This window comes from Saccostrea cucullata, unplaced genomic scaffold (genome assembly GCF_032062105.1).
Source record: "Saccostrea cucullata isolate Sc308-1 unplaced genomic scaffold, CSIRO_AGI_Scuc_v1 ctg205, whole genome shotgun sequence".
Taxonomy (NCBI): Eukaryota; Metazoa; Mollusca; class Bivalvia; order Ostreida; family Ostreidae; genus Saccostrea; species Saccostrea cuccullata.
The window spans coordinates 138,534-159,472 of record NW_026936671.1 but is presented as its reverse complement, the minus strand read 5'-3'; the positions used below and the strand labels follow the sequence as shown (position 1 = coordinate 159,472).

The following is a 20,939-nucleotide window of genomic DNA, read 5'->3' as shown; positions in this document are numbered from 1 at the left end:
CTCATAATGTAAGGATATATTAGTAATATAGACAAGATGACATGGTCAATAAAGCAAGATCTCACGCGCATGCACGTGCGCTTTGCTCTGATTGGCTGAAACTGAAGTCTCAATATCTTTCTTGTTTTACGTCATAATCTTTTGCAATTTTGAACTTAGTCACATATTATGAAGATCTACAGCATGATATATAAAAAATTTGATAAAAGCATGTACATGCACGTGTGCTGGTAAGAGCGCGCGCGTGCAACATGTGAAATTACCAATATAATGGATAAAGCCGTAACTTTTCTATTTAATGACGGATTTTTTTAAAATTCACAATGCATGGATATATTGGTAGTATAGACAAGATGACATGCTCAAAATAGGAGGAACTTACGCGCATGCACATGCGCTTCGCTCTCATTGGCTGAAACTAAAGTCTCAATATCTTTCTTGTTTTACATCATAATCCTTTGAAATTTTGAACATAGTCATACCTTATGAAGATCTACAGCCTGATATATAAGAATTATCTTAAAAACACGAGAATCCATGTGTGCTGTAATCTGATTGGCTGAAACTTTAAATGCCTATAACTTTCTTGTTTCTCAACAAAACAGGATGAAATTTAGAATATGAATAAGTATAATGGATTCCTACGTGATACTACTATCAAAATAAAATGCAAGGACGTGCTTGCATGCACTTGCGCATGCGCAATGCGTAAAATGAACAATATATTTGAAGAATGGTAACATTAATATTTTTGACTTTTTATTGATTCGTGGAATATATAAAGAAATGTTAATGATTTAGCAATATGCCATGATCACCTTGCATGTGCATGCACGTGCTTTTGCGTGCAGTGCGTTAAATGGCAAAAAAGTTTATATCATTGTAGCTTTTAAAATCTTTTAATGAAATCCTGCAATACTGAGCATATTAAAAAAGTTTTAAAGGAAATTGGCACAAAAAGGGAGTTGGGGAGCGTTTGGGGAACATCTGTAACGGTCCCCGTTACAATTAGAACTAGTTATGTTCCCCAAACGAAGTTGGGGAACATATTGTTTTTACTCTGTTTCTTATTATTATTATTATTTTTCTTCTTCCTGGGAAAATCTTTTCCGCGAGTGATCTTGTAAACTACACATCCGACTAAGGTGAAACCTTTTTAGGGTCAGTAGGCATGTTATGTAGATTTGCAGAACGAAGGTCATTTTGCGCGCACGTGCTTGCAAGAGCGTGCACGTGCAACACGTGAAATGACCAATATAATGAATATTGCCGTAACTTTTTAAATTTTAGATGAAATGTTTTGAAACTCATAATATAAGGATATATTAGTAGCATAGACAAGATGACATGGTCAAAATAGCAAGATCTCATGCGCATGCACGTGTGCTTTGCTCTGATTGGCTGAAACTAAAGTCTCAATATCTTTCTTGTTTTTTGATAGAATCCTTTGAAATTTTGAATATAGTCATACATTAGGGAGATCTACAGCCTGATACAAAAGAATTATTATGAAAGAATGTACATGCACGTGTGCTTGCAAGAGCGCGCACAAGAGCGCGCACGTGCAACACCAGAAATGTCCAATATAATTGAGATAGACGTAACTATTTAAATTTTTTATGAAATGTTTTGAAACTTATAATATAAAGATATATTAGAAGCATAGACTAGAAGACATGGTCAAAATAGCAAGATCTCATGCGCATGCACGTGCGCTTCGCTCTGATTGGCTGAAACTAAAGTCTCAATATCTTCCTTGTTTTTCGACAAAATCCTTTGAAATTTCGAACATGGTTATACATTATAAAGATCTACAACATGGTATATAAGAATTATCATGAAAAGCATGCGCATGCACGTGTGCTGCAATCTGATTGGCTGAAAATTTAGATGTCTATAACTTTCTTAGTTTTCAACGAAACGGGATAAAATTTAGAATATGAATAAGTATAATGGATTTCTACATAATGGTACTATCAAAATTGAATGCAGGGACATTCATTCATGCACGTGCGCGCAGGAAATACACAAAATGACCAATATTAAAAAAAAAAATTCATTATAATGTATATTGTAAAGAATTTTTTAATTTATTCTCAGGATATATAGATATGTTAATTGTTTAGACAACATGCTATGATCATCTTGCATGTACATGCACGTGCGTACGCGTACAGTGCGTTAAATGACTTATAGTTGATATCATTATACCTTTTATCATTCTTTGATGAAATCCTTTAATACTGTTCATATTTTTTAAAATATCTTACAGTAATTAGGCACAAAAAGGGATTTTGGGAGCGTTTGGGGAACATCTGTAACGGTCCCCGTTACAATTAGCACTAGTTATTATTATGTCGCCCCGAACGAAGTCGGGGACGACATATTGATATTGTACGCATGTTTTTTTTATCCAGGCTGTTTCTCGGAGATGGCTGGGACAATCTTCCTGAAACTTTCCTCAAAGGACGATCACTGGTTGTAGTTGTGCAGTGAGGTCGTTCAGTTCCAATATGTCTACCGTTGCCATGGAAACCTGTAAAAAGCGACAAATTTTGTCCGAGAGTGTTCTCTCTGGTCCCTTAAACGTTCGTCATGAAACTTTTCTTATTTTAAGGATTAGTATCTGTAGTTCTGCAACTCGTATTTAAAATTTTCATATAATCGATTATTGCCATGGAAACCGGGTGAAAGTAAAAATTCTTTAATTTCGATTTTCTCAATAACTACTCAGGCAATCGTTTTGAAACTTTCAATGTTTATTCCTTGCAATGTGTCAAAGTGATTTCTACTTTCAAAATAATTGTAATGAGTCGCTCACGGTTGCCATAGAAACGAAACAGAAAAAAAGATTCAGATGTACACATGTGTTCTCCAAGGTCTAGGTCAAAGGGTCAAAGTTCGTCGTATCCAATAAAAGTTCTTTTCACAAGGATTACATATTTGAAATACGAAAGCCCTAGTACTTACCGTTCAAACGTTATGGCTATTTACTATGTTCAAGACGACCCCCCCCCTTTTTTTTTTGAAGCACACAGCCAAGTAGAATGCACAGATATAACATATACAACTTACAAGTAACTTTTTAAAATCTTCATTCATAAAATTCAGTTCCCGTCATGTGATACTTTGCCATCATTCATTCTCCTTCTGTTTTGTCTCTTGAATTTATAAATATTTTATTTTATCTATATAAAAAAAAATAACGATTGTCAGCTGCATTTATTATCATTTCGCGTTTTCTTGTATATCTATCACTTGTATATTATTCATTTCATTAGATAGTGCAAGTATAAATTAAAAAATTGGTACGTCATTTCCATAGTTTTTATTCATTCATAAATTCTTTGATCCGCTCCTGATGGTTCGCAAAGCCTTGATCACCACTGTATACAAAACATTCATCTCGCCGAAAATGTTCATGATTCCGCTAAACTGAGAAAGTTCACACATGATTTATCATCTCATAACACACATCAGCTCTCTGCAATGCAGAAATGCTCGAATTGAAGGGGAAAATTCAGGAGTTATTGATGAGAAAAATTCAGGAGTTATTATGTCGCCCCGAACGAAGTCGGGGACGACATATTGATATTGTACGCATGTTTTTTTTATCCAGGCTGTTTCTCGGAGATGGCTGGGACAATCTTCCTGAAACTTTCCTCAAAGGACGATCACTGGTTGTAGTTGTGCAGTGAGGTCGTTCAGTTCCAATATGTCTACCGTTGCCATGGAAACCTGTAAAAAGCGACAAATTTTGTCCGAGAGTGTTCTCTCTGGTCCCTTAAACGTTCGTCATGAAACTTTTCTTATTTTAAGGATTAGTATCTGTAGTTCTGCAACTCGTATTTAAAATTTTCATATAATCGATTATTGCCATGGAAACCGGGTGAAAGTAAAAATTCTTTAATTTCGATTTTCTCAATAACTACTCAGGCAATCGTTTTGAAACTTTCAATGTTTATTCCTTGCAATGTGTCAAAGTGATTTCTACTTTCAAAATAATTGTAATGAGTCGCTCACGGTTGCCATAGAAACGAAACAGAAAAAAAGATTCAGATGTACACATGTGTTCTCCAAGGTCTAGGTCAAAGGGTCAAAGTTCGTCGTATCCAATAAAAGTTCTTTTCACAAGGATTACATATTTGAAATACGAAAGCCCTAGTACTTACCGTTCAAACGTTATGGCTATTTACTATGTTCAAGACGACCCCCCCCCCCCTTTTTTTTTTGAAGCACACAGCCAAGTAGAATGCACAGATATAACATATACAACTTACAAGTAACTTTTTAAAATCTTCATTCATAAAATTCAGTTCCCGTCATGTGATATTTTGCCATCATTCATTCTCCTTCTGTTTTGTCTCTTGAATTTATAAATATTTTATTTTATCTATATAAAAAAAAATAACGATTGTCAGCTGCATTTATTATCATTTCGCGTTTTCTTGTATATCTATCACTTGTATATTATTCATTTCATTAGATAGTGCAAGTATAAATTAAAAAATTGGTACGTCATTTCCATAGTTTTTATTCATTCATAAATTCTTTGATCCGCTCCTGATGGTTCGCAAAGCCTTGATCACCACTGTATACAAAACATTCATCTCGCCGAAAATGTTCATGATTCCGCTAAACTGAGAAAGTTCACACATGATTTATCATCTCATAACACACATCAGCTCTCTGCAATGCAGAAATGCTCGAATTGATGGTGGCATGTCAGATTCGTTTTTCGGTAGAACCTCTAAAATGAAAGTGAAAGAGGGAAATTTCAGAGTTCTCACTGGCGTTACAATACACAAAATAATTCGGCTGATCTTCTTCATAAATTACATTTCCCAAGCTTTTATCATAGGAAAGATACTGCCAATTAACAAGTATGAGGCTAAGTTCAGTACATCTGCCAGATTTCTTTTATGCAAGTCTGCAAATTGAGGAACTTGTAATTTTCCTGCACTACTTTCTTCTCCTACCGGTTCTAAAAATAAGTAGTGGCATGTACCGAATTAAGGTCTTCCGTTTCCAATGGAAAGGACTGATATAACTCAATGGTTGTTCAAACTTAGCTTATGGACTTTTGTTTTAGTGATGATAAAAATGAAAGTCTTGTCTAATACGGGGCGACATATGCTATTGCTTGCAATAGCAGACTTTCTAGTTATTATTATTATTTTTCTTCTTCTTCTTCCTGGGTACTTTTTTGTCCGGGAATGATCTTGTAAACTGTTCGTCCGATGTAGGTAAAACCTTTTTAGGGTAAGTAGACATGTTATGTAGATTTGCGGAATCAAGGTCATTTTGCGCGCACGTGCTTGCAAGAGCGCGCACGTGCAACACGTGAAATGACCAATATAATAGATATAGCCGCAACTTTTCTATTTTTTGATGAATTGCTTTGAAACTCATAATGTGAGGATATATTAGTAGTATAGACATGGCGACATGATCAAAATAGCAAGATCTCACGCGCATGCACGTGTGCTGCAATCTGATTGGCTGAAACTTTAAATGGCCATATCTCCTTTGATTTTTGACGAAATGCTTTGAAATTTAAAACATAGTCATGCATTAGGATATCCTGCAACATGATATACAAAAAATTTCAAGAAATCACGCGCATGCACGTGTGCTGCAATCTGATTGGCTGAAACTTTAAATGGCCATATCTCTTTTGATTTTTGACGAAATGCTTTGAAATTTAAAACATAGTTATGCATTAGAATATTTTACAATATGATTTAGAAAAAAAATCTTGATGTCACGTGGATGCACGTGTGCTGCAATCTGATTGGCTGAAACTTGATATGGCTATAACTCCCTTGGTTTTCAACCAAACAGGATGGGATTTAGAACATAGATAGATATAAGGGCCTCCTACAAGAAGGTATGGTCATCATGCACGTGCAAGCACGTGCGTGAATTTGGAACGAGTGAAATTGAAAATACACATGAATGAGTGATTTTTAATACTCTTGGACTAAATGCTTTCATATAAAATATATTTTATTATATAGAAAGTGTAGACAAGATTATATGATCATTATGCACGTGCATTCACATGGGCACGCGTGCAATGTTAAAATTTGAATATAATTGGTATTCTTTTGGGAAAACGTTGTTAAAGTCAAAAATGCACAGATGTCTTATTTTATAAGGCTTACAGGGAATATGGCACCAAAAGGGAGTTGGGGAGCGTTTGGGGAACATCTGTAACGGTTCCCGTTACAATTAGCACTAGTTATTATTATTTTTCTTCTTCTTCTTCCTGGAACTTTTTTGTCCGGGAATGATCTTGTAAACTGTTCGTCCGATGTAGGTAAAACCTTTTTAGGGTTAGTAGACATGTTATGTAGATTTGCGGAATCAAGGTCATTTTGCGCGCACGTACTTGCAAGAGCGTGCACGTGCAACACGTGAAATGACCAATATAATAGATATAGCCACAACTGTTCTATTTTTAGATGAAATGCTTTGAAACTCATAATGTGAGGATATATTAGTTGTATAGACATGACAACATGGTGAAAATAGCAAGATCTCACGCGCATGCACGTGCACTTCGCTCTGATTGGCTGCAACTAAAGTCTTAATATCTTTCTTGTTTTTTGACGAAATCCTTTGAAATTTTGAACATAGCCATGCATTAGGATATCCTACAACATGAAATAAAGCAATTATCATGAAAACACGTGCATGCACGTGCGCTGCAATCTGATTGGCTGAAACTTTAAACAGCTATAACTCCCTTGGTTTTCAACCAAACAGGATGGGATTTGGAACATAGATAGATATGATGGACTTCTACAAGTAGGTATGGTCACCATGCACATGCATACACGTGCGTGTACATGTGCTGCAATCTGATTGGCTGAAACTTTAAACAGTTGTGACTCCCTTAGTTTTCACCCAAACGGGGTGGAATTTAGAACATAGATAGATGTAATGGACTTTTACAAGAAGGTTTGGTCACCATGCTCATGTATGCACGTGCGTGCACGTGAAATGAGTAAAATCAAACATATTACTTGAATGAGCGTATTTTTTTAATAATTTTGGATTAAATACTTTAATATTCAGTGTATTAAAAATATAGATTGTGTAGACAAGATGATATGGTCATGACGCAAATGCATTCTCATGTGCACGCGTGCAATGCTAAAGTTTAAATGATTTTTGTACACTTCTTTGTAAATGTTGTTAAAATCTCAGATGCATAGAGTTTGTCTTATTTAATGAAGCTTACAGGGAATATGGCACCAAAAGGGAGTTGGGGAGCATTTGGGGAACATCTGTAACGGTCCCCGTTACAATTAGCACTAGTTATTCTTATTAGGTCTTTCCACCTTTCTGTGGAAAGACCTATTGATTTCCTTCTGTTTCTTCTTTTCCATTATTATTATTTTTCCGCCGTGTGATTTTGAGTTTCAAGATATATCGAAAAGATTTATAGTCCGTAAGAATTTTCTTCGTAAAAGATTATTGCAGTTGACCCTGCGTAAATGAACCTTGATCCCTTTCGGAGTTACGACCCCTTTTGCAAGAAATGCTTGTTATCGCTACTCCTCAGAAACCGTAAACCACAGAGGTATGAAACCTTCATCAATGTCTTCGACTAACTAGTGCTAATTGTAACGGGGACCGTTACAGATGTTCCCCAAACGCTCCCCAACTTCCTTTTGGTGCCATATTCCCTGTAATCTCTATTAAATAAGAAATACTTTATGGAATTTAGACTTAATCAAGATCTTCCCAGAAAAATACAAAATATATTTAAAAATAGGCATTGCACGCATGTTCATGTGCGTAACGACCATATTACCTTGTCTACACCATCTAAAATTTTAATATACTTAATATCAAAGCATTTAATCCAAAAGTATTAAAAAATACACTCATTCGAGTGTATTTTCAATTTTAGTCATTTCACGTGCACGCACGTGCAAGCACGTGCATAATGACTACACCTTCTTGTAGGAGTCCCTTATATTTATCTATGTTCTAAATCCCATCCTGTTTGGTGGAAAAACAAGGGAGTTATGGCCATTTGAAGTTTCAGCCAATCAGATTGCAGCACACATGCATGCGCGTGATTTCATCAATTTTTATCTCTATCGCATTGAGGGATATCTAAATGAATAACTATATTTTAAAATTCCAAACATTTCGTCAAAAAACAACGGAGATATAGCCATATAAAGTTTCAGCCAATCAGATCGCAGCACACGTGCATGCGCGTGATTTTATGAATTTTTTTCTACATAATATTTTAGGATATCCTAATGCATGACTATGTTTTAAATTTCAAAGCATTTCGTCAAAAAACAAAGGAGATATAGCCATTTAAAGTTTCAGCCAATCAGATTGCAGCACGCTCGCATGCGCATGCTTTCATGAAAATTTTTATATATCGTGCTGTATATCTTCATAATGTAGGACTATGTGCAAAATTTCAAAAGATTATGACAAGAAACAAGAAAGATATTGAGACTTTAGTTTCAGCCAATCAGAGCGAAGCGCACGTGCATGCGCGTGAGATCTTGCTATTTTGACCATGCCATCTTGTCAATACTACTAATGTATCCTTACATTATGAGTTTCAAAAAAATTCATCCAAAAAAAGAAAAGTTACAGCAATATCCATTATATTGGTCATTTCACGTGTTGCACGTGCGCGCTCTTGCAAGCACGTGCGCGCAAAATGACCTTCGTTTGGCAAATCTGCATAACATGTCTACTGACCCTAAAAACATTTTACCTTAGTCGGATGTGTAGTTTACAAGATCATTCGTGGACAAAATTTTCCCAGGAAGAAGAAAAATAATAATAATAATAATAAGAAACAGAGTAAAAACAATATGTTCCCCAACTTCGTTTGGGGAACATAATTAAGGGGACTCTTCAATCTATTCATTGCGAAAGCATTTGCTGACCCCTTCAATGAGTTATTGCCCCTGAAACTTTTTGAATTTTACAAATAATTAAAAATTTTCAAAACGAGAAGTCGTAGAGACATGGGACCAACTGCATAAGATTCAATGACCTTTGACCTTATAATTCTTGTAAAAGTCAAAGGTCAAGGTCATTCCAAAAATGAGAAAATTAGCTCTTTTTGTATCTCTTTTGTCTTTCAACATATACTTAATGTCTATGCATCATTAAAATGTACTCTTAAAACTGTTTCAAAGATTTCATTCTTGTCCCCTAACATGAACCCATTTAAAAGTTATTGCCCCTTGTGCTAAATATCCTTGTTATCGCTACTCCTCTGAAACCGTAAACCGTAAAGGTATGAAACCTTCACCAATGGTTTGCCTAATTATGGGAAATCTTCAATCTATTCATTGCGATAGCATTTGATAACCCCTTCAATGAGTTATTGCCCCTGAAACTTTTTGAATATTACAAATAATTAAAAATTTTCAAAACGACAGGTCGTAGAGACATGAGACCAACTGCATAAGATTCATTTACCTTTGACCTTCAAATTCATGTAAAAGTCATAGGTCAAGGTCATTCCAAAAATGGAAAATTTAGCTCTTTTTATATCTCTTTTGTCTTTTAACATATACTTAATGTCTATGCATCATTAATATGTACTCTTAAAACTGTTTCAAAGATTTCATTCTTGTCCCCTAATATTAACCCTTTTAAAAGTAATTGCCCCTTGTGCGAAAAACCTTGTTATCGCTACTCCTCGGAAACCGTAGACTGTAGAGACACCAAACCTTCACTAATGTGTTAAGGGTCTTTAGGCCTAACTTCACTGTATAAATGCGAAAGGATCTGATGACCCCTTATATGAGTTATTGCCCTTTAAGTTCTTTGTACTTACTATTAAACCTTATAACTTGAAAACTATAAGTCAGGGAAGCATGGGGGAAACTGCATTGTGACCCTTGACCTTTGACTTTGAATATTTTTTCAAGGTCAAAGGTCAAGGTCATTCTTTTTTTTTTTTTGAATTTTCATTTTTTCTATACTTTAAAAGAGTTCTGGTTTCTTTTTCATGGAATTTAATTTTTAGGAGTCAGGTATAAAACAGATTTAAATCTCAAAGAAGGTGGAAAGACCTCTTATTGTTCTGTGAACAATAAGTCTCCTAGTTCTTATTATTTTTCTTCCTGGAAAAATTTTGTCCGCGAGTGATCTTGTAAACTACACATCCGACTTAGGTGAAACCTTTTTAGGGTAAGTAGGCATGTTATGTAGATTTGCGGAATCAAGGTCATTTTGCGCGCACGTGCTTGCAAGAGCGCGCACGTGCAAAACTTAAAATGACCAATATAAAATGGATATAACCGTAACTTTTCTATTTTGTGACGAAATGTTTTCAAACTTATAATGTAAGGATATATTAGTAGTAAGCACAAGATGACATGGTCAAAATAGCAAGATCGCACGCGCATGCACGTGCGCTTCGCTCTGATTGGCTGAAACTAAAGTCTCAATATCTTTTTTGTTTTTTTGATAAAATCTTTTGAAATTTTGAACATAGTCATATATTAGGGAGATCTACAGCCTGTATTATAAGATTTATCATGAAAGCATGTGCATGCACATGTGCTTGCAAGAGCTCGCACGTGCAACACGAGAAATGTCCAATATGATTGATACAGACGTAACTATTTAAATTATTGATGAAATGCTTTGAAACTCATATTATAATTAAATATTAGAAGCTTAGACAAAATGACATGGTCAAAAAAGTAAGATTTTACGCGCATGCACGTGCGCTTCGCTCTGATTGGCTGAAACTAAAGTCTCAATATCTTTCTTGTTTCTTGTCATAATCCTTTGAAATTTTGAACATAGACCTACATTATGAAGATCTACAGCATGATGTATAAGAATTTTCATGAAAGCATGCGCATGCCCGTGTGCTGCAATCTGATTGGCTGAGACCTTAAATGGCTATATCTCCTTTGTTTTTTGACGAAATGCTTTGAAATTTAAAACATAGTCATGCATTAGGAAATCCTACAATAGGATATAGAAAAAAAATCATGAAATCACGCGCATGCACATGCGCTGCAATCTGATTGGCTTAAACTTGAAATGGCTAAAACTCCCTTGTTTTTCAACCAAACAGGATGGGATTTAGAACATAGATAGATATAAGGGACTCCTACAGGAAGGTATGGTCATCATACACGTGAACGCACGTGCGTGCATTTTGAACGAGTGAAGTAAAAATACATTTGAAAGAGTGATTTTTCATACTTTTGGACCGAATGCTTTAATATATTGTATATTTAAATATGTAGATAGTGTAGACAAGATGATATGATTATAACGCACATTCATTAACATGCGCACGGGTGCAATGCTAAAATTTGAATATAATTGGTATCCTTCTGAGAAAACGTTGTTAAAGTCAAAAATGCACAGAGTTTGTCTTATTTAATTAAGCTTACAGGGAATATGGCACAAAAAAGGAGTTGGGGAGGTTTGGGGAACATCTGTAACGGTTCCCGTTACAATTAGCACTAGTTATGTTCCCCAAACGGAGTTTGGGAACATATTGTTTTTACTCTGTTTCTTATTATTATTATTATTATTTTTTTTTCTTATTTGTTCTCCGGTACTTTTTTGTCCGCGAGTGTTCTCAGAAACTGTTCACCCAACTGAGCTAAAACCTTTTTAGGGTTAATAGGTGTGTAGTGTAGGTGTGCGGAACGAAGGTCATTTTGCGCGCATACGCATGCACGTGCGTGCGCGTGAAATGAGTGAATTGACTGATATACTTAATATAGCTATAACTTTTACATTTTTTGATGAAATGATTTGAAACTCATTATATAAGGATAGATTAGTAGTGTAGATAATGTGATACTGTCAAATTCGCACGAACTCACGCGCATGCACGTGCGCTTTGCTCTGATTGGCTGAAACAAAAATCTCAATATCTTCTCTGTTTTTTGACGAAATGCTTTTAAATTTAAAACATAGGCATGCTTTAGGATATTCTACAATATGGTATATAAGAATTTTCATCAAATCACGCGCATGCACGTGCGCTGCAATCTGATTGGCTGAAACTTTAAATGGCTATAACTCCCGTGTTTTTCAACCAAACAGCACGGGATTTAGAACGTAGACAAACATAATGGACTCCTAGAAGAAGGTATAGTCATCATGAACATACTTGCACGTGCATGAACGTGCGCTTCGCTCTGATTGGCTGAAACAAAAATCTCAATATCTTTTTTGTTTTTTGACGAAATGCTTTGAAATTTAAAATATAGCCATGCTTTAGGTTATCCTACAATATGATATACAGTAATTTTAATCAAGTCACGCGCATGCACGTGCGCTGCAATCTGATTGGCTGAAACTTTAAATGGCTATAACTCCCTTGATTTTCAACCAAACAGGATGGGATTCAGAACATAGATAGATATTATAGACTCCTACAGCAGGGAATGGTCATCATGCACATGCATGCACGTGCGTGCACGTGAAATGAGTAAAATTCCAAATACACTAGATTCAACATATTTTTGGATTAAATGCTGTAATATTTAGTATATTAAAATATATCAATAGTGTAGACAAGATGATATGGTCATTACGCACATGCATTCAAATGCGCATGCGTGCAATGCTTAAATTGAATACTTCTGGTAAAACTTTGTTAAAGTCTTAAATGTATCGCGTTTGTCTTATTTAATCAAGCTTACAGGGAATAAGGCAACAAAAGGGAAATGGGGAGCGTTTGGGGAACATCTGTAACGGTTCCCGTTACAATTAGCACTAGTTATTATTATTATTATTCTTTTTTTTCTTATTTGTTCTCCGGTACTTTTTTGTCCGGAAGTGTTCTCAGAAACTGTTCACCCAACTGACCTAAAACCTTTTTAGGGTTAATGGGTGTGTAGTGTAGGTGTGCGGAACGAAGGTCATTTTGCGCGCATACGCATGCACGTGCGTGCGCGAGCAACACGTGAAATGACTTATATACTTAATATAGCTATAACTTTTACATTTTTTAATGAAATGATTTGAAACTCATTATATAAAGATATATCAATAGTGTAGATAATGTGACACTGTCAAATTAGCACGAACTCACGCGCATGCACGTGCGCTTCGCTCTGATTGGCTAAAACAAAAATCTCAGTATCTTCTCTGTTTTTTGACGAAATGCTTTGAAATTTAAAACATAGTCATGAATTAGGATATCCTACAATATGATATAGAAAAAATTTCATGAAATCACGCGCATGCACGTGTGCTGCAATCTGATTGGCTGACACTTTAAATGACTATATCGTCTTTGTTTTTTGACGAAATGCTTTGAAATTTAAAACATAATCATACATTACAATGTCCTGCAAGATGATATACAAAAAATTTCAAGAAATTACGCGCATGCACGTGTTCTGCGATCTGATTGGCTGATACTTTAAATGACTATATCTCCTTTGTTTTTTGACGAAATGCTTTGAAATTTAAAACAAAGTCATACATTAGGATATCCTACAATGCGATATAGAAAAAAATCATGAAATCACGCGCATGCACGTGTGCTGCAATCTGATTGGCTGAAACTTGAAATGGCTATAACTCCCTTGTTTTTCAACCAAACAGGATGGGATTCAGAACATAGATAAATATTAGGGACTTCTACAAGAAGGTATGGTCATCATGCACGTGCACGCACGTGCGTGCATTTGGAACGAGTGAAATTAGAAATACACTTAAATGAGTGATTTTTAATACTTTTGGACTGAATGTTTTCAGATATAGTATATTACAGGGAATATGGCACTAAAAGGGAGTTGGGGAGCGTTTGGGGAACATCTGTAACGGTTCCCGTTACAATTAGCACTAGTATTGTATTGTAGCTGTTTAGGGCAGTCTTGCACTTTTTACTTGAATGGCTGGGAGGGGGTGTTTTAACTGGCATATGTTACTTAGTAAAGTAAAAAAATAAACATTTAACATTTTTATCAAATCTCTGGTGTTCTGAAAAGTGGGTTTAACCTTATTGTATTTATTTTTGAAAATCATTAGATAAAAAAATCAAACATTTGTAGCTTGTTGCATTTCTTTTGCATTTCAGTATATTAAAGATGACTCTTTATTAGATAGGCTCCTTTCTTCTTTTGGCTAAGGCAATACACAGCACCAAAGAATATCCCCCGAAAATATCAACTACTTTCAGATTTATGTATTGCAAATATTTTATCTAAGGTCAAAAAATTAGTTTTATAACATATATAAACATATGAAAAATAAGTCAAAATAAATTTGATAACATGTATAAACAATATGAATATGAAAATAAACAATCAACATGTATTGCACATCTAAAATCCATTAATTAATTTTCATAAATCAATATATACATTAATACAAATCAAAAAACAAGTAGAATTGATCTGAGTGTTTGTATTTTGAACACATTTAATACAGTATATACATGTATTTGGAGATTTTAACAAATTGTACTACATGTACATATACAATGTACATGTATTTGAAATTCATTTTGTGGTATACATGCATGTATATGCATTTCAAAACTGGTGGTGACATACTAGAAATTTGATACTGAGTACAAATTTAAGTATATTCTAAGTTGACAACTTTCTTTTCTTCCTCTGCTCCTTAAATTCCTCGAACTTTTGAAGTTTTTGTTTTCTTTGCCGATAAGCTCTGTCTTCTTTACAAACCTCCTCTTCTGTTTCACTACCTGACGAAGAATTTGTTTCACTTTCACTTTCGCAACCAGAGCTACTTTCATTTTCACTGGATTTATCTAGGTTTATAGTTTCTGTTTGATTATCCATGGAGGCACAACATAAATAAAGTTCTTCATCGCTTTCAGTTATGATAATTTCTGTACCAGAGTCAGTCTGCACATTATTTGTGACAGAGGTCTCTTTGTCCTCCATGTTTGTTTCACAATGGAGAGTCTCACTATTGTTGAAATTTTCTGCTGAGCTTTGTTCGTTAACCCTTTCTTCAACTGCAGTAATTTCAGTATTATCCTCCAACTCTGTATCTGAATCACTGGATTCAATAACATTAGATTTATACTTGCTTTTCTTCAGTTTTACACCTGTCACTGGTGAATTAGACCTGGATGGTTTATCTATTGTGTTTTTTACTGGCTTATCCTCAGTATCAGTTTCACTATCGAGAGGCTGGCAAGATCCACTTTCCTCTGATTCGGAATCACTGGCCTTGGGCACCAGTCTTCTTCTGTAACCCTGTATTCGACTGGGGTGTGGTCTTTCCTTTTTAAGTAGAAGGAAAAGAATGAATTCATGACCATATACTTGTATGTATAGCAACTTAATTTATTTCTTGCATACACTTTTAAACGTTTATATCTTGAATTCCACAAAAAGGTCATTCTGAAGTCCCCAACTTTTTGTAAATTAAACTTCATCTTTCCAATCCATGTTTAACTGTTTTTTTCTCATTTCCATTGAGTTTAAAATTAACAGGTTTTACTTTACTTTGTTGACTTTTTAAGTCTCAAATTTCATTATATGTATGGAATAACAATTATGTCTTATTTTTCTTTTTTTCTTTTTTTTTTTGAAATTCAGGATAATTCTCCTTTATTAAATATAGGGTATGTCATTTTCCCCTGATCTTTCTATGTAGCAGTTGAAAACAATATGTAAATTATAAAACAGCTTATAGACACAAAAGGGATAAAATACTTATAATGACATGCATATTAGAATAAAAAAAAAATAGGAAAAAGGTGTGTGAATCCCAAGATTAAAAAGAAAAGGAAGAAAAGCGGGGCCATCTCCTCCTCTACCTCCAAGTGTCTGTGAATTTATAGCAAAATAAACCCTTTAAGTTTTCAAAATGTACAATGAAATTTGGAAAAAGAGGAGCTCAAGGCTGTAAAATGTTATATTAATGAGTTGTTTTATTCTCTCATATTTCAAGTCCAACCTCTCTGATGACAAAATTTGAATATGTTAAAAATAAAAAAATTACCCATCCTGCATTTCAAATTAAAAAAAAATGCCTAGATTTTAAATGCACTGTACAATGTAACACTCTTACATCTGAATCTTCATCACTTTCTTCTTCATCATTGATGAAATCATCAATATCATCACTGTCATAATTGTCGAAGTCAAATGTCTCGTAACGATCAGCATTATATCTGTTGGTCCTAAAAGCAAGTATATAAAATGTTTAAAACCGATCTACATTCATCATTTTATGAATCTTCAAAAAATGTATTTGCAACTAAGCAAGGAAGACTTGTTTTCCAAAGACAAAATTATATTGATATGTATCTAAATGTTAACATACTTTTACAGCTGTACATATGTATTGTATTTTGAATTATGTCAATAAATCTTTTTTTTAAAACACAATAATGTGATTAATTTATTTGTAATTATTTCAGGAAAATTTAATTATTGTATTGTTCAGTTGGAATTACAAAAAATTTCATACACTCTTGTGAAGTCATTGACACATTTAGATGGAGTTCTTGTTTTGACCTTCTCTGAGGATGGAATGTCCTTAAACACATCTTCCTTCTTTGGCATAACAAACTGCTTCTTGTTTCTAAGTCTCTCAGAGCTTCTTGTGTGCTGTAATTAGAAGGGCATGGTTTTTTTTTTTATACTAGTCAATTAGCTGAGATCACATTAATTTAGTGTTGTAGGTTCATTTAAACAGCTGATTTTTTAAAACTTCATGTATGGAAGTATTTTAAAAATCAACATATCCATTTATCCAAGAACTAGTGACAGAAATTGAAGGCTCTACTTTTCTAGTGCATTTTAATATTGTGTAACGTGCAACGCACCGAGCTTGGTGTTTGGTGATTTGTCTTGTATCATCGACGCGTTACACTCAGGTTCGTTAACCTGTTAACTCAGATTTTTGTTGACCAAGTAAGAATATATATACAAATATAATACAATGGGTTTCTTCATGATTGGACAACCACTAACTGTGGTCAACGGGTGTCTCCCGCAATGAATTTCTCTGGTCCTGCCACTCTAATTGTACTGCTGCATCTTGGCACTTCCCCCACTTCTGTGGTATGCCACCTCTCTCTCCATCAGCCTACTGCCTTATACAGGTCTTACGTATTAGCTAAATATTGGTGACCCCTCACTGCCTATTCCCCGAAACTGTGTGCCTTATTCAGGTCTTATCACGAGTTCAAGAGATAGACAGTCAAGCCTCAACAAGCTTGTCACCAGAGAGGTATCCTGAGTTTCTGTAGCACGGCATGTGCTACCTCAGTGCAGTCAGTCCCAGTACATAGGCAGTTACAAACTACTTAAATGATTGTAAAATTAATATTTTTTTAGTGTTTAAGAAATTAGACGAAAACATAGGTCTAACGTTTTATACGAAACTAAATCACAAAAACCAATTTCCGTTTCAATTGAACATTGGAAATTTTTGCTAATTGTGGCTTTTGCAGTACATTGAAAAAATGCATAAAATCCCCAATGCAATTCATGAATTGTCTCAGTTCAAAGTTAAACAATACCAGTGTATCAAATTGCGATTTTCTGCACAGCCTACCATGCTACTTCAAGAAATAAATACAATTAAGTACCAAATAAAGCTACTTAAAAAAGGTAAATAAAGCCGTTTAGGCAATTCAAGCTATGTAGCTAAATCTTAGTGATTGTACAAGACCTGACAGACAGTGAGTAACATGTATTGACGGATAGCATACCGTAGAACGCGGAGCGCACGACTTCTTCGGAGTCTGTGGCTCGATAGAATCTTCTTCATCACTAGTAACGGTGTTACTAGTACTTTTGGTGCTAATTTTTCTTTTCTTCTTCATAGAACTGAAAAATTCTTCCTCTGACTCTGAGGAAGACATCTCAAAATGCACGCGGAAGTCTGGCCACTCTTATTAATTATGAAGCCAATACGGTAATATGCGATAATCCCGGAAAAATAAAGGATTTGTCATCTGATAAAAAGGGCTGTATCATACTGTATGACTGAGCGACGATCCTTTTTTTTCTGGGGGTGGGGGTGTCAGTCTTTTTCTGATAAGGTTAATTACTCTGTCACACCTTTTCCTTCCCCAATCTACGCTTACACCTACGCAGGTGGATTTAGAGGGGACCCAGGGGGCCACCCCCATTTGTTTTTATTCAGTATATCTCTTATATACTTTTTTTTTTACCAATTGCTCTGATTATTTGTAATATCATCATCATGTTTGTTCTATCATTTGGATCCTCCTCCTTCTTCTGTTTGTAAATCTTACTGCTCCTCCGGGGGCCCAAATTGGATTAATAAAATCTTGTATAAAATCTTGTTTTCAAAAATAAGGAATACATAAGATTTAATAAATCAGTTTTGGGTGTTTGTAGCCGTGGGCCCCTATCCCGACCCCAACCTCCCTACCCCTTTCAAGATTCCTGGACTGCCACTGATTAATAAAAATATCTTGAGTGTAATATTGCGAGGTATAATATGTTTATTACTGGGCATTTTAGATTAAAACATATAAGCAACTTTGGAAAAGAGCAGTTTTGAAAAAATATACTTGAATGTATATTTTACTGGGTCTATTTCTCTTGCAAATGATGATATAATAAACTACTAAAATTTCAGAAATTGTAATCCTAACTACATGTATAATGTTAAAAATTCTACCTTTCTGCAAACATCCTTATTAATTTTTCACTTCAAATCCCATTATTGTGAAACGTTAAATGAAAAAATAAAAACTACGCAGTGACGATATATTGTATCTGAGAAATCGAATAAAATACATTGTATAGGCATGAAGCAATGCCAATCTCTCTCTCTCTCTCTCTCTCTCTCTCTCTCTCTCTCTCTCTCTCCCCTTTTCGTAAAAAAGTCAGTGACGTCATAGTCCTAGAGACGTCACAAAGCTATTAGCGTCATACCTAATATTCCAGTTGGAATCGTTGTTTTGTGCAAAGCAAATATCCAGGCTGAATACTAGTAGTAGTGTTGAAGATGGAATTGAAGGAACAAGAGGTAGGAGTATATCTTTTTTAAATACAGCGACCTTTTTTACTTCGACGTAGCTGTTATTCATGCAGTTGAAAATGAATGTTAAAACAACTAAAAAAAAAATGTATCTGTTTGCAAGAGTTATCATAGATAAACTTACTGAAATGCATATGTAGTCATCAACTGCTTCGTCGTTATGGGTCATGGTTATAATCCCTAGTTTTATAGAGGGGCGAGTATAATGGATATCGGCATTACATTTTAATGTATATGTTTATTATGTTAAGATATTTTGAGAAAAAAAATTAACATGCAAAACAATAATTTAAATTGAATGACGTCACAATATCAATGCCATCACAATATCAATGTCGTCATAATGCACGGTTTACCAGATATTATAAAAGCACACTTTCGTTACCTGTATGCTTTGATCGATGGCAAACTCGTCGGAGGTAGGCTGTACGAAACATATTTAATGTACATTCCATGTTAAATTCAACAGACTTAATACCATTCAAAGGTCACGTGTATTTGTTCTAACCTATATACCAGTATATTTAGATTAGAACATAAGGGAAGAAATTTAATAAAAAGAAAGTAATGAACTGCAATTGCATACCTAAATACTACTAGCAGTACATGTATGTATATATTTTCAGTGAAACCTACTTAATTAACATCTTTAATTTGTGTTTTTATTGTAGAACTGAGGGAATGTCTCAGGAATGGCACCTTGTCTCTGAGAGACCTTGATAACAAGCTAGGTAATACATTAAGATAATAAACTAATATTTAATAACAGGTTAAAAATCGTATTGGATTCTGTAGAAAATAAGATACTAGTAGTGGTCGAGGGAGAGTTTAATTAGATACATCTGCTAGCCGAGATTATGAAAAATAAAGTTTTTCCAACTTTTAAAGAAGAAAAGGGGATCCTCAGGAGGCAGAAGAAGACACAGCAGAAGCAAGAAGGGTGGAGATGTAACAACAGGCGAACAGACAAAACCACAGGCTGTGGAAAAACCAAGAAGCACTCCAAAGGCTTCCAAGATTAGCAGACGACCAAAACCAGAGAGCACTTCGAAAAATGCCGAAAAGAATCTTAAATGGATCACTCAAGACAGTGAGTCAGAAATGGTGAGAATTTATCAAATTCATGAATTCTTCTATTTTTATTCAAATGACCAAAAAGACACTAAAGTGTATGAAGCTTAAATGGTTTAAATCATACATTTTACATTTAATATCGTTCTAGGTAGTGCTCAGCATCCTTGATGAACTATTTGATCGAGTTTCTAGATATTCTTCTGCAACTAAGTACAGGTTTGTTAAATAATCAAGATCTAATTTTTTTATTACAATTTACTTTCTCATTTTAACAAATATGAGACCAGCTCATAATTATTGAGTACATGCAGTTCTAGGGATTTGAACCTTGTTGTTTCTGCATTTTAGCGATGCCAAACACACAAGCACAATGACCCCCGCCCTGCTGTGAGCTTTTGACGATTGATAATGAATGTTTTAATTAATTTAAAAGGGAAAAAACACTGCAAATATTGTTTCTTTTGTTTGATTTTTCCTATCTCTTGTTTGTAGCTTAAAGACTTTGTCAGAAACACATGTAAGCAACGAACTGGTAGGTACTTAATACGCTATTGTATGCACCTGAAATAACTCATATAAAATTGCTCCTTTAAAGACGAATGCCCCATAAAAATAAATGAAAAAAAAACTAATATCTGAAGTATTTACTTTCAGGAGGAGGAAGATCAAGTTCCAAAAGTGAAAGGATGGCGACGATTTCTGTGTTGCGTCAAAGCAAACAAAGAACAGGTATATAACTACATGTATCCATCCTCATTTTATTTTAATGCTTTTCCTGTTGTTTTATTCTAGTATCTCAATAATGATATTGTGTTTCATAAAACTGTTTCCTACAAACTTTTGATCCTATATATTTTATTTCTACA

At 34.6% G+C, this 20,939-nt stretch overlaps 2 protein-coding genes across 2 annotated transcripts; one reads left to right on the top strand and one right to left on the bottom strand.

Moving 5' to 3' along the window:
• Positions 1-14,204: 14,204 nt before the first annotated feature.
• On the bottom strand, positions 14,205-17,865 carry LOC134246194 (protein IWS1 homolog). Its single transcript, XM_062728518.1, has 4 exons — positions 17,696-17,865; positions 16,447-16,586; positions 16,045-16,156; positions 14,205-15,251 (listed from the first exon to the last, which is right to left on the bottom strand). Exons 1-4 carry the CDS (start codon positions 17,846-17,848, stop codon positions 14,586-14,588), a joined length of 1,071 nt encoding a protein of 356 aa, XP_062584502.1. The 5' UTR covers positions 17,849-17,865; the 3' UTR covers positions 14,205-14,585.
• Positions 17,866-18,966: 1,101 nt separating this feature from the next.
• On the top strand, positions 18,967-20,475 carry LOC134246211 (uncharacterized). Its single transcript, XM_062728530.1, has 4 exons — positions 18,967-18,987; positions 19,888-20,103; positions 20,222-20,289; positions 20,422-20,475. The coding sequence occupies exons 1-4, from the start codon at positions 18,967-18,969 to the stop codon at positions 20,462-20,464; spliced, it is 348 nt and encodes a 115-aa protein (XP_062584514.1). The 3' UTR covers positions 20,465-20,475.
• Positions 20,476-20,939: the final 464 nt, after the last annotated feature.

Excerpts from the sequence above, each read along its gene's own strand:
- LOC134246194 (XM_062728518.1), bottom strand. The coding sequence starts at position 17,848 with ATGTCTTCCTCAGAGTCAGAGGAAGAATTTTTCAGTTCTATGAAGAAG. Across the intron at positions 16,157-16,446 it reads GTCAATGACTTCACAAGAGT|GACCAACAGATATAATGCTG; the intron begins GTATGAAATTTT and ends ACTTGCTTTTAG. Across the intron at positions 15,252-16,044 it reads AAAGTGATGAAGATTCAGAT|GAAAGACCACACCCCAGTCG; the intron begins GTAAGAGTGTTA and ends CTACTTAAAAAG.
- LOC134246211 (XM_062728530.1), top strand. The coding sequence starts at position 18,967 with ATGGAATTGAAGGAACAAGAG. Across the intron at positions 18,988-19,887 it reads TGGAATTGAAGGAACAAGAG|AAGAAAAGGGGATCCTCAGG; the intron begins GTAGGAGTATAT and ends CAACTTTTAAAG. Across the intron at positions 20,104-20,221 it reads AAGACAGTGAGTCAGAAATG|GTAGTGCTCAGCATCCTTGA; the intron begins GTGAGAATTTAT and ends ATATCGTTCTAG.